Source organism: Rhincodon typus, chromosome 16, assembly GCF_021869965.1.
Source record: "Rhincodon typus isolate 14 chromosome 16, sRhiTyp1.1, whole genome shotgun sequence".
Taxonomy (NCBI): domain Eukaryota; kingdom Metazoa; phylum Chordata; class Chondrichthyes; order Orectolobiformes; family Rhincodontidae; genus Rhincodon; species Rhincodon typus.
Genome location: NC_063347.1, coordinates 18,074,027 through 18,088,387, shown reverse-complemented (window position 1 = coordinate 18,088,387; position 14,361 = coordinate 18,074,027). Strand labels below are relative to the sequence as shown.

The 14,361-nt window shown below is 41.0% G+C and overlaps 1 protein-coding gene across 2 annotated transcripts in view; it reads right to left on the bottom strand.

Annotated features, from left to right (window-relative positions):
* Window positions 1-14,088, bottom strand: part of ippk (inositol 1,3,4,5,6-pentakisphosphate 2-kinase) — a 72,788-nt gene extending 58,700 nt beyond the window's left edge. The window contains exon 1 of one of the 2 annotated variants that reach the window (XM_048606193.1): window positions 13,822-14,088. In XM_048606193.1, coding sequence (XP_048462150.1) covers window positions 13,822-13,902 — 81 coding nt within the window. In that variant the 5' untranslated portion in view covers window positions 13,903-14,088. The remainder of the gene's footprint in view (window positions 1-13,821) is intronic. The other variant, XM_020518429.2, reaches the window with a different exon arrangement.
* Between the last annotated feature and the right edge of the window lie 273 nt (window positions 14,089-14,361).

Here is a 14,361-nt window from a genome sequence, read left to right as displayed (position 1 = left end):
TGATGCTGCTTGGCCTGCTGTGTTCATCCAGCCCTGCACCTTGTTGTCTCGGATTCTCCAGCATCTGCAGTTCCTACTATCTCTGATCATGTTATGAAACTTGTTTTTTTTTTGGGGGGGGGGGGGAAGCTTATACAAGTCTATACAATCGTGAGGTGCAGCCCCAGAGTAGGTGAGTCCAGAACTATAGGGAATAGGTTTAAGCTGAGAGTGAAAGATTTAAAAGTGACCTGAGGGGCAACTTTTTCCACACAGAGGGCAGCATGTGTATGGAACAAGGTATCAGAGGTGGTGATGGAGGCTAGTACAATTACAACATTTGAAAGCCACCTAGACGGACACATAAATAGGAAGGGGTTAGAGGGATATGGGCCAAATGTTGGCAAGTGGGACTAGATTAATTTTGGGTAGCAGGTCAGCACCGATGATTTGGACCAAAAGAGTCTGTTTCCATGCTGTACATCATATTACTCTGACTTTTAAATTTTGGAATTCTTTATTTCAGAGGGCTGTTCAGGGTAGGTATTAATTGTATTCAAGACTGAGATAGAAAGATATTTAATCAGTAAAGAAATCAAGGGTTATGGAGAAAAGTGGAGTTGAGGATTACCAAATCAGCCATGATTGCCTGGGATAGTGGAGCAGATTCATTGAGCTGAAAGGCCTACTTCTGCTCGTGTGTCTTATGGTGGTACAGTGTAATGAAGCAAAATGCTGGTGGAAAGTTACACCAATTGAAACAACCAAATGTAAGGAGTTAAACCAATGCTGGAAGATTGACTAGCTTGTGTTACAAGGAGGATCTTCTGTAATCTTCTTATAAGTTCCCATTGAAATCAATTTTAACAGTGGAGTTGGATTTCTTCGGATATACCTTCCCAAATAAAATGCCTGCATTGAAGTTTACTTTTAAGATTTTATTTACAAATATAAAGTACAAAATAAATACAAGTACTGTAAATACATCTCAAAATTACACTCACCTGATTGAAGTTATAATTGATTAGGTTCCATCTTGTGATAGAAGTTGGTTGGTGCAGACAAAAACTACTAAACTGACCAGCAATCATTTATTGTCACATGTATTCAATGTAAAAATACAATGAAGAAAGTGTGTACCTTCACCGTACATATATGGCGTTATTCACATTAACTTAGAATAAGATAAGAAAAAAGATAACTTGAGAGTCCAACTTTCCTTTCCACTGCCAGAGTCCTACTCCAGGTTTTCTAACCCTCACCACGCCTCCGCCACAGTCCCGCTCTGCCACTAGGCAAGCCTAGGATTTTTGTGAAAATTCATAATGGAAGCCAGGAGAGAAGACTTTAAACATAAAAAGGGTGGAAACAGGTCAGGAAGTGTGAAGTGGGACTGAGGGCAGATGCAGTAACTGGAGGAAGGTTGAGGGATTTCAGGGCAATGCAGGAGTAGACGCATGGACAAAAATCTCAAGAGCAGGCAGGCCACAGGACTGAAAGTATGTGAACAAAATTAAACTGAAACTCTCAAACAAATATCTATCTTACATACTGCTACCACCTCATTAACATTAAAGCAAAATAATGCTAAGAGTCAACTTTTGAAAAAGGGACTTACCCTAACTGCTTCCCTTTGCTCAGAGGAGGCAAAGGGGCCCAGTGGTATTCTGCCTCAACGATTAACCTAGGCATCTAAGTAATATCAGGGGACCCAGGTTCAATTTGAATTCAGTAAAATTCTGAAAATTAGACTCTTATGATAAATTTAGAGGCCATTGCCGACTATCAGAAAAGCTCATCTGGTTTACTACTTGAAAACAAATGTTATGGATTTAAAGCGTAGACAATAATTAGGCTACTGGTTGTTTAATTGTTTTCTGTTAAAGTTATGGTGTATTTAATAAATTAGATCTTTCGCTTAAAGATACAAAACTGGTGTTTCGAATTAATTATTTGCATTTGAAATTGGCTATTCAAAAGTCTGGTTAGGAACCCAATGGGTAGCAATGGAGCAACAAGGATAGCAAAGAAATGAGCAGTGGAGGAAGCAGCAACTGAGCTGGAGAATGGAGTGACAAGTGGGAGCCAGCAACAAGCAGGCACACAATTATTTCAGCATCAACTTCCTGTTCTAGTGTGGTGCAGGTCCAGAATGATGTTCATGACATGAGTTTCCTGTTCCTGTGCAACAGCAGAAGATCATGATTGGATGAAATACCTCTGGTAATTATATCTCTCCCTGCTTGATTTCTTTCATAATCTGGCAATGGAGATATTTTTGCCTCCAACTTTCAAAATTCACACAATGTCTTGTGGAAGGATCACCCAGAGTCAGTTTCTGCAATTCTAATTAGGCTTATGCTACTGACCACGAGTCTAAAACTTCCCGCACGTGGATCCCTCCATTTTTCCTGTGTTGTCAGGCTCCCAATAGCCAAGTCAAAATTTCCTCCTGGTACAAATCCACAAGTTCCTCTCCAGAGATTTCTGACTGGCCCAAAGATATCAGATCATGTGTCAAAAATAGCCAGATTCCCAATACAGTACAATTTTGTCCAATCATGTGCTGTTATTTTCACTCTCCAAACCCCACTCAATTATACTCAAAGTATCTGCTATTTCAAATCCACATATTCGCACCTCAGTGCAGTGCAGCGCAGCTTAAATTTTAGATCTTGCACACATTGCCTGGTAGATCTGTAGTTTAAAGAGAAGCTCCAAAATAGTGTGGGCCTATAAATTTCATGCCTAAAAAGTCTGTTTTCAAAACACTTCTCTTATCAGCAAAGCTTCAATACTATAACACAATAATAATCAGGTGAACACACATTTGCCACTTACTGACTGTATCAACACTTCGCAGACTCAATGCTGATTTAACTGTTCTAGCAAATCCAAACCAACTTAAAAATAACATAAAAGGGAACTCAAATTAAAGCCGAGATAACAAGGCATAGAGCTGGATGAACACAGCATGCCAAGCAGCATCAGAGGAGCAGGAAAACGAAGAAGGGTCCAGAGCCGAAACGTCAGTTTTCCTGCTCCTCGGATGCTGCTTGGCCTGCTGTGTTCAGCCAGCTCTACAGCTAGTTATCTCAGATTCTCCAGCATCAGCAGTTCCTACTATCTCTGAATCAAATTAAAGCTGGCTTAACTTGTACGCACTCAAATGACAGTCGACCTATTGGATGCTAAAATTGTTACAAGATCTAATACCAATATAAGAACACTATGCACCCTAAAAGACATGCATGTCAATAACAGACATTAAATGGTACGGCCTACAAAAGATGGTCTTCGCATGTGACACATCAAAGTTCAGCTTGCATACCCAAAGTCAATGACACATCAATATCGAAGACGCTGAGGGATAGCAGTGAGCAAACAACTGAGTTTTCAGCCAACTCATCGGAATGAGTTGTCAAAAAAACTTTATATCAAAGTTTGAAGTTTTTGCATGCCTGTGTATTTGTTGAATTGACACCACGTGTTAACATACAACAAAAAGGATACTGGCTTGCAATTTCTTTCCTTTGGAAGAAAATGTGGCAGCAGCGTTTCCTCTCAGATGTGCACCAACTTTCCACACATGGCAATGGCATGCCAATATGGTCTACAGCATTGACTTCCAGTTCTGGTTGCTGCCATGCACAAACCTCACAGGTCTGCACAGAATAAAAAAGGGTCCATGGAACACTGCATTGATGTTGTTTTTTGTCACAGCAGATATGTATTAAGCATTTAATGAAAATGCTCATGATATCATCACCATATCATGACCCGAGACCAAATGGTATAAAGCAGTCAATGTGGGGGCTCTTGTGGTGCAATGGTACTGTCCCTGTCTCTGGGCCAGGAGGCCTGGGTGAAGTCCCACCTTTTCCAGATGTGTCACAATGCATCTGAACAGATACATGAGAAAATATCAAAGAAGCTTTCAGTCTCCATCTTACTGAGACTTCTTGCAGCGTGACACACTGATAGAAGCTTGCTACAGTATCTCGGAGTTGCTTGACCCAAGAAATGCAAGTGCCTTTAATTGTATTTTACACATGTAAATACCCATAGCTGCAATAAAAGTTCATTGAATTCTTCAGCACTTGACTCATGTCTCATCCTTGTGTTACAGGAGCTAACACAAGTATTATTGCGTGACAGTGTCAAGTCATCAGTAATGTCATTGCATCATGTCATAACATGCCTGATGTCACTATTGGGAGAATCACCATGATAATACTCACCTGGCCAAGATATTGGAAACTTTCCCAAATGAAGGGAATAACTCCATCAGGAAGGAAGGAAACTGGCAAAAGAAACTGACCACAACCATATTCTAACTAACTATGAGAAGTGGTAAACTGCATTCAAAGAGCATACAAAGCAAAAAAATTACTTCAAACTGATCAACCTCTCATCGTGGTTCAAGTTTTTTTTTTATATTTTCTAATCAATTCATTTAGAGATGTTATTACACATCTCTGGAGCAGGTGGGGCTTGAATCCAGAACTCCTGGCTCAGTGATAGGGACATTACCACTGCAACACAAGAACTTTGCGATTCAAGCTCTCTTTTTATGCACAACTGCTCTTTCACACAATTGAGTTTTATTTCCCCCATCATCAAATCACCTTGGTATTTTTTCCACATATTAACCACCACCAGTGAAAGTCAGGTGCCATATGTGAGCACTGTGTTGAATGCTCAAGATATTTTCTCATCAACCCGTCAAGAGATGTTATTACACACCTCTGGAGTTAATGGGATATGAACATGGGTTTCTTGGCTTATAGGTAAGGACAATACAACTGCATCACAAGAGCCATATCATGCAACTCTTCCACTGATGGTGAAGATATTTTCTAATCAATCTACTGCACACCCTGGAGCAGATGAGACTTGAACCCAGGTCTTCTCACTCAAGGCAGGGACACAACCACTGTGCTGCAAGAACGCTGTGATTCAAGCTGTCAGTGAATATACATAACTAAGAGCAAATGAAGTTTTCAACTGTCAGAAAAATCCTGTGGTCCTCATCTTAAAAATAAGCACGACAACCAGATAAAGAAACCATAGATAGAGTGCAACATGTAAAATGATACATGCTTGATCCATTCAGCTGATACACAGCATCTAAACTCAAATGTAGCAAATGGTCACAAGTTTATTACTAAAATGGAACAGTGCCAGTCACTGAATCAGAATTTTTTTCCCTAATTTCTGTGCCATCCAAAATCACAATGTCGTAAATCTCTACCTTAAAAACAGCTGATGTCATAAACAATATTGGTCTTACCACCTTTTCCATCTTCCTAGTAGTTCCCAGAATCACAGATGCCCATCAATTCGCTCCCTGTGTTATCCAGAAACAGCACTGGATTCTGCAAAACCTACAGAGGCCCTGACAACTTTCTAGCAAGGGTACTGAAGACTTGAGCTCCAGAACTTGCCACACCAAGTCAAGCTGTTCCAGCACAGCAATAACACTAGCATCTACCCAACAGTGTGTGAGGAGAAAAAAAAAAAAAAAAAAAAATCATCCAGTTGTCCTGTTCAAAAAAAGCAGGACAAATCCAACCAGGACAATTACTGCCCTGTCAGTCTACTCTCAATCATCAGTAAAGGTGAGGGAAAGTGTCATCAACAATGCTAGCAAGCAGCACCTCTTAGCAACAACTTACTCACTGGCACCCAATTTGAGTTCTGCCAGGGCCACTGAGCTCCCCACCTCAATACAGTCTTGGTTTAAACATAGACCAAACAAAAAGCCAAATGTCAGAGGTGAGGCAAGACTGGCAGTCCTTGATATCAATGCCACACTTGACAGAGTGTGGCATCAGGGATACCTACCAAAACTGGACACTACGAGAATCAGGGAAAAACCATCCATTGGTTGTAGTCAAACTTGACACCTAGGAAAAATGGTTGTGGTTTTTGCAGGTCAGTCACTTTAGCTCCAGAACATCTCTGCAGGAGTTCATCAGGATAGTGTCCTTGGCCCAACCACCTTCAGCTGGTTCATCACTAACCACCCCCATCCCTCCGTTATCAGGTCAGAAGTGGAGATGCTTGCCAATGATTACAGTGTTCAGCACCATTCTCTAATCCTCAAATACTGAAATAGTCCATATTCAAGTGCAACAATACCTGAACAAGGCTCAGGGCTGACAAGTGGCAAATAGCACTCGCCCAACACAAATGCCAGGGTATGACCATCTCCAATAACAGACAATTTAACCAATGGTCCTTGACATTCAATGGTGTTACCATTATTAAATTCCCTATTAACATCCTTGGAGTTACCATTGACCAGAAACTTAACCACACTTGCCATCAAAATGTAGTAGCTATACAGCAGGTCAAAGCCTAGGATTACTGCAGTGAGGAATTCAACTCTTAGCTCCCCAGATCTTGTCCACTATCTACAAGCCACAAGTCACTAGTGTGATGGAAGACTCCCCACTTGCCTCGATGGGTGCAGCTCCAACAAGTCAAGAAGCTTGACACCATCCAGGACAAAGCAACTAGTTTGACTGGCAACACATCCACTCCCTCCATCACAGACCCTCAGTACACATTACTGCTACTACCTACAAAGATGCACAACATAAATTTGCCAAAGATCCTTCAACAGCACATTCCAAATAGAAAGATAAAGGCAGCATATAAATGGGAAAAGAACTCCTGCAAGATCTCCGCAAGCCACTCACCATCCTGACTTGGAAATATATATCACCGTTCCTTCACTGTCACTGGGTCAAAATCCTGGAATTCCCTCCCTAACAGCATTGGGTCTATCTACAGCATGTGGACTGTAGCTGTTCAAGACTACAGCTCACAGCCACCTTCTCAAGTGCAACTAGGTTCAGACTATAAGTGCTGGCCAGCTAGCAACACCCAGATCCCACAAGTGAGTGAATAAGAAAACTACAAATCTATTTGACTTTCCAAAAATAAATTTCCTTATCATGCTCCATGTCATTTCATTTGTACCTTTTACATCAAATGTTTACTTAACATTATAGGTGTTGAATTAGAGAGACAATGAACAGTGCTTATAAAATGGCATACCCAGGTTACCTCACATGGAATTTTAACTCTTCTTTACAACTTCAAGATATTGAAGTCACCAATTTAATGAAGAAATATATTTAATTTCCTTAACCTTGAGTCCACACTAGCAACTTGGTAAAACAAGGTAACATTGCAACCAAATAAAGGCCGATAATAATGCAGATGATGGAAATTTTCAATAAAAACAGCAAGCACTGGAAACACCAATTAGGTCTAGCAATATTTGTGGAAGCAGGACGAGTTAAATTATAGGTCTATGACCTTTCACCATAACTCCAATTCAAAGCATTCACACCACCTGAACCAATATGCAGAGTACAGCAAGCACTATTATAAATTTTCTCTTCTGTTTTCTCACAGCACAGTGGCTCAGTGGTTAGCACTGCCAGCCTCACAGCACCAGGGACCCAGATTCAATTCCACCCTTGGGTGGCTGTGGTGAGTTTGCACATTCTTGGGGTTTCCTCCGGGTGCTCTGGTTTTCACTCACGGTCCAAAGATTTTGAAGTCAGGTAGATTGGCCATGCTAAATTGCCCAGGGATATGCAGGCTAGGTGGATTAGCCAGAGATAGGGGGTGTCGGTTTGTGTGGGATCCTCTTCAGAGGGTCTACATGGACTCGATCGGCCGAATAGCCTGCATTGATAGTGTAAGGATTCTATTATATTCTAAAAACATTTCTCTTCACAGTTCTGATGAAATATCAATGACTTAAAACATTAAAGTTGCTATCCTCAAATGCTAATTATTTCCAGCAATTTCTGTTCTTATTTCAAAATCTATTAAATAAACCACAAATTCACATTAATTTCTAAAATGAAATCATGAGAGCAGGTATGACAATGACAGTTCTCAACAAGTGGCAGACCCTGTCAAACACCATGTCCTTTCAGCTACTCACAATAAGTAAGAGCATTGATTGTACACAATCAGTCCATTCTGCAATCAGAAATAATATCCGATATTAGACAATTCTGCAACTGAGAATAACATTTATTGAATAATCCAGAATGTATCATTAATTACGCTAACAAGCATTGATGATCTGTCAGACTTGCAACACAGTTAACTCTGCTTGTTAAAAACAACATACATTTCAAGGGACCCGTTCTCTGCAGATTAAAAAAAAAGGGACATTTCCATGAATTGCACATTTTTTACATTAACAAATAGACAGGAAAACATTGGATTCCTGTTAAATTCTCCACGGCAGTACCTTGATCAGAGTCAATTTGTCAATAAATCAGCCCCCTTGCCTTGTTAATTATACATGGCTCCTTTTGAAATTCGGCATTTTTTTTAATCCATCCTGTTGACTGCAAGGTGAAAATCTTCAGCAACAGTTTTGTTTTAGGCAATCCTCAATTTCTGTACTACCAAGCAATTAGTAGCTTCATTCACAAAAATAATAAGCAGTTTTTCTGACAGTTAAAAAGGAAAATAAAAAAAACAGTAAAGAGTGCAGCAGTAGAGGGACATTGATACACTGAGTGGAAAATAGTAAAGGACCAGAGATTTTCTCTAAAAGCTAGAGGAGTAATCTACTAGATTTAAACAAAACTAAAACTGAAACCCGAGTTTGGTAAATCTCCTGGATGCAAAAGCTTCCATAACTTGGTATAAAAGCCAAGGAAGTGGCAGACCCTCCAGTCTTCAAAACACAATCAATTCAATTATTGTCTCTTTGGATTAGGAAGTGTTGCAGAGATGCTGGTGTTGAACTGGGGTGGTCAAAGTCAGAAGTCACACAACACCAGGTTGTAGTAAAACAGGTTTATTTGAAATCATAAGCTTTCGAAACACTACTCCTTCATCAGGTGAAATGGAGGGAAACACACGGGCACAGTATATAATGGCCTTGCATTTCCTGACAGCTTGTGCATATATGTTGAGCCAAGAGGAGCAGCTTTCCAGAGTGGTCAATTCAACTTTCTTCTTTGGTTGCTGCACTGCAGATTTCTCTGTCAACTGTTCTGGTTTGTTGGTTGTCTCATTGAGCTTGCTGCTGACATCTAGGGGTTTCTGGAAGAATTCGCCTGATGAATCATCTCTCCACAGAAACATTCTGTGCCTGTGTGCTTTCCTTCACTTCACCTCACAAAGCAGCAGCGCTCCGAAAACTTGCGATTTCAAATAAACTTGTTGGACTATAACCTAGTGTCGTGTGACATCTAATTTGAAAATGGTCTAAGTCAGTCATTACATTACTTATGCTGGGTATATGACAAACTACAAAAGTATAGGCCTGTTAGTTTTACAATTATTTTTCAACAGTTACTAAAATCATACAGACAGACTGAAAGCGCACTCAGGCAAATCACGAGCTGATCAGTCATCTTGGATTTGTATCAGGCAAGTCATATCTAATGAACAAGTTTTAAGTTTGAGAGGTCATGACTGAAGTTGTAGACAAATTATCTCCATGAAATGCTATTTATGAACTTCCACAAAACATTAAAAAAAACACAAAATCAAAGCAAGCTGTCATAGCCATTGTCGCTACTCTTTTTTTCCACTGTACTTAACATTTGGCAAGCTCTAGCTAATGGCATTGATCATTTTCACTGTATTTATAAGTGACTAAGGAAAACAAAACTATATCAAAGTTTGCTGATCACAAAAGGTTTGGGGGATCATAAATAGTGCAAATGGAAGCAGAGAGACATGGAAGATAGTGAGATTTGTGTGGAGCTTACTAATATGTATTTTGAGATTAAAAAAAAAAGTGTTGTTGGATCTCTACAACATCATTAAGGTGAATAAGTCGCCAGGGCCCGATGGTACGTACCCCAGGATATTGAGAGAGGAGATGCTGAGGCCTTGGCCAAGATCTTTTGTATCCTCACTAGCCACTGGAGACGTCCCGGAGGGCTGGTGAGTAGTTTATGTTGTTCCACTATTCAAGAGGGGAAATGGGGAAATAGGGATAATCCAGGAAACTACAGACCAGCGAGTTGGGACATCAGTGGTTGGGAAGCTATAGGAGAGAATTCCTAGGGATAGGATTTACGTGCACTTGGAAAAGCATGGGCTAATTAGGGACAGTCAGCATGGCTTTATGCAGGGCAGATCATATCTTACCAACTTGATTGAATTTTTAGAGGAGGTGATGAAGGTGATCGATGAGGATAGAGCAGTGGGTGTTGTTTACATGGATTTTTGTAAAGCTCTTGACAAGGTCCCTCATGGGGGGCTCATCCAGAAGGTTAAGATGCATGAGATCTTGGTTGTGTGGGCTCAGAATTGGCTTGCCCATAGAAGATAAAGGGTAGTGGTAGAAGGGCATTTTTCAGGTTGGAGGTCTGTGCAGGGATCCGTACTGGGATGAAAATGTAGATGGGTGGGTCAGTACATTTGCAGGCGATACAAAGATAGGTGGAGTTGTGGATAGTGTAGAAGGTTGTCAAAGGATACAGCAAAGTATAAATCATTTGCAGTGCCCTAAACAGGCAGAGAAATGGCAGATGGAGTTTAATCCAGATAAGTGAGGTGCTATATTTTGGGAGAACAAGTGTTAAGGAAAAGTGTACAGTCAACTGCAGAACTCTGAACAGCACTGATGTTCAGAAGGATCTTGAGATTCAAGACCGTAGCTCCCTGCAAGTGGCCACACAAGTAGAGAGGGTGGTAAAGAAGGCGTATGGCATGCTTGCATTTATTGGTCGGGGAACTAAGTACAAGAGTCAGGATGTCATGTTGCAGCCTTATAAGGCTTTGGTTAGGCCACACTTAGAATATTGCTTTAAATTCTGGACACCACATTACGAGGAGGATGTGGAGCCTTTGGAGAGGGTGCAGAAGAGGTTTACCAGGATGCTGCCTAGATTAGAGAATAGGAGCTATACGGTGAGGCTAGAAAAACTCTGGTTATTTTCTCCAGAGCAGTAGAGGTTGATGGGAAACTTGACAGAAGTCTAGAAAATGTTTCCCAGAGTTGAAGTGTCTAAAACAAGGGGGCATCCATTTAAGGTTAGAAGGGGAAAGTTGAAAGGAGATGTGAGGAGCAGGCTTTTTTTTTTTTAAAAACAGAGTGATGGGAGTCTGGAACACGCTGCCGGGGCGTTGATGGAGGCAGATACGATAACGGCATTTAAGCAACTTTTACATAATCACATGAAATGCAAGGAATGGAGGGATATGGACCAATGGCAGACAGAAGGGATTAGTTTCATTTGGCATCATGTCCAGCACAACATCGCAGGCTGAAGGGCCTGTACTTGTGCTGTACAGTTCTATGTTCTAGATGTTTAAAAGACATTAAGCAAGGGAGTAAAAATTATTCAAGTTTGAGTGGCAGTAAAGAGACTGAGGCCATCCATGGGACATCAAGATAGCGAGATCACGATATTTTCTAAATCATTAAAGTGAGAACCACGACAAAGATTTAGGAGTCATGGATGGCATGAGCTGCCAGGCGAAGGCTGGTACAATTACAACATTTAAAAGGCATCTGGATGGGTATAGCAATATGAAGGGTTTAGAGGGATATGGGCCAAATGTTGGTAAGTGGACTAGATTTATTTAGGATATCTGATCAGGATGGACTAGTTGGACTGAAGGGTCTGTTTCCATGCTGTATACCACTATGACTCCATGAGTCCATTTACAGAAGTCACAGAAAGTTTATGAACAGTCACAACAAAAAAAAAATTTAAATTAATGAAATATAGGAATAGGACAAGAGCAAGGATGACACCAGGGGTGAACATTAAGTCACAAAAGGCTAAAATTTGTGATTGATTAGAAATGCTTTGATATCAGTTGTTTGGACTAGAAGTAATGCAGAAATAAAGTTAACAACGGTTGCTTCTCTGCAATTGTCATCTATCCTTCATCCGGAATCAGTTCTCTCACCTCCCATCCTCTCAAAGCATCAATTCTTTGCTAGCTCCACAGACACAGGTTTCCTACAGTGTTTGTCCAAATGATCATTCACAGGAATAATATTACTATCATAATCAACCCTGATCCAGTCCTAATGCTATGTTTGTATTTACAGGGTCACATGATCACCAGCATCCAAGAGCCGATGCCAAGTATCATAGGCAACCAGATTTCACAAACTTTCAGTAATCCCAGTGTTGGATCACCTCATTGTTAGGAGTTCTGGTTAAGCCAATCTTTAATGCAGTTGAGCCATTTCCTCCACTGTTGGCCTCTTTCTCTTCATCAGGCCATTCTTTCATTGGTGATTAAGCATACCAACTCTTCTGCATAGCTAACAAGTCAATAGAACTGAACTTTTTGTTCTCCTTCCATCCTCACTACTTCTTTAGTTCTTTTTTCCACCCAGCTCAACCTTACAGGAGGAACCTAAGCATCATATTTAACCGCTAACTTTCCTTTCTTGCACTTCCCCAATGTTTCACGCTGACAGTTCATTCTTGATGAGAAATAACATTTTGAAGACTGATTTTCATTTCAGACCTGATATTTCTTAGGCTACTGCTTAACTTTCTAAGAATACTTTTGGCCAAACCCTTTTAGTTTTCAGTACTGCTTTTAACATCAGACATTCCTGTGTTTCCTAAACAGTTCAACTTATTGTGTTCTCAGTTGCTTCTATTTGTTGTCAAGTTACATGCTGGAATGTCCTGTTTCTTTGTCATTGTCTCCTGTATACTGTCCTTAAATGTCAGCCATACCTACCAATTTCCTTGACAATTATAAAAGATAAATAGGATAGAAATGCAAGACAGAACAAATTAAGTTTTCATTGTAAAATCAAATGTTTGAGTAACCTAACAACAGCTATTGCCATGAAAAGGGAACGTACTAAATAGAAACTTTGAGCGCGTTGGGATTTCTAACCACTTCATCATGCCTCACTCGCCATCATAAAAGCAGGCACCATTACAGCAACTCCACAACACTGTCACTCCTGTTTTGAAGCGTATGCTTTCGAAAGCATAGTAAGATTGAATAAGCATAGTACTGTACGTAATACGCCAAAACTGTGCAGTGAAGCAACATAATGTGACGTACGCCTTCTTTGAAGGAACGTGGCAAGCTACATAAAGAAATTCCAGAATGTTTACCCAAGCAAGCTTTGCATGATAATTAATAAACCAAACCAGGTCAGAACGCTCAAAAGCACCATTGTTTAGTGTATTCGAATCAAGCGAAGAACTGAGAGCAACCTGCTTACAAGAAGATAAATTTTGCATTATTTCCCTCCCAAGAAAGAGTATCATTCACCAAAACCCTGTCAAATTGAATTATCATCAGTTTCCACTTAATATTGCGCTTTGATTTTCTTCTGGAGAACACGGTCGGGTTTAAAGAAACACTGGCATGCATCATCCCGCACTTTTTCAAAATGCCCCACTTCAGTAATTCAACATTTGCTTGGCACAGCAGAAACTAATGAAAAGGTAAAGGGAAAACGATCAGCAAGTCGAGCAGTGGAGAGAGATTTAACATTAAAGATTATCGACCTACGATACGGCCTTTTTTTAAAAAAAAGTCAAGATTTGCAACTCCCGCGGGATCTTGAATTAATCGCCAAAACATACGCAAGATCCAAGCTGCTTTTAATCAAAGAAACGCGGCGAAGAAATCCGGAGAAAGATAAGGGCATCCAGTTTGTGGGCAGCAAATTAAACCCACAATCTTTGGTGCGTCACATGCGAGTTGTGCGGGTGAATGAAGATTCCCCCTCGCCAAGATACTTCGTGCCGCCGCCAGCTTTCTTATTGCTCTGTAATGTTAAAGCCTGCACCGCGGCCTCGACAAGGAAGCGCGGGCCAACGGCGTTGTTAACGGACTAACCTGGACGTGAGAAACCACCAGACTCCGGTTGCCTTCTCCGTGGTACTTCCATTCATTTCCGTCAAGATACTTCACTTCCATCACCGTTCCTTTTCTCTCTGCGTCCTTCGCGTTTTTTTTCCCCGACACCGCCGCCTCTTCCACCTCCCTGTCGCCGTTCACTCTGACTCCCCTCACATCGACTGAAAGTGTCTGACATCAACACTCACCGCGCTCAGGAAAAAGACAGTGCAACCGACCCCGACGACGGGAAGTACGCACACCAGCCAATCGCGGCACCCGATTGGGTAAGCCGTCAGTTGCGGGCTTCTGATTGGTGAATCTTCGGTGCCAGGTGATTGGTCGCTCTCTTTTCCTCCCTCTCCGTGCAACGCCGAGTTGAGGGAAAGGTCGTTGACTTGGGCATTGGTACTTCTTGTTATCGGGTCGTCTTCGAAAAGTGCACCCTGCTTCGGGATTACAAATCCAGGTCATCCATGCGTATGTAATACGTTTTAAACAAAAACAAAGTCGTTTCACAATCAAGGCACAAAAGCGAAA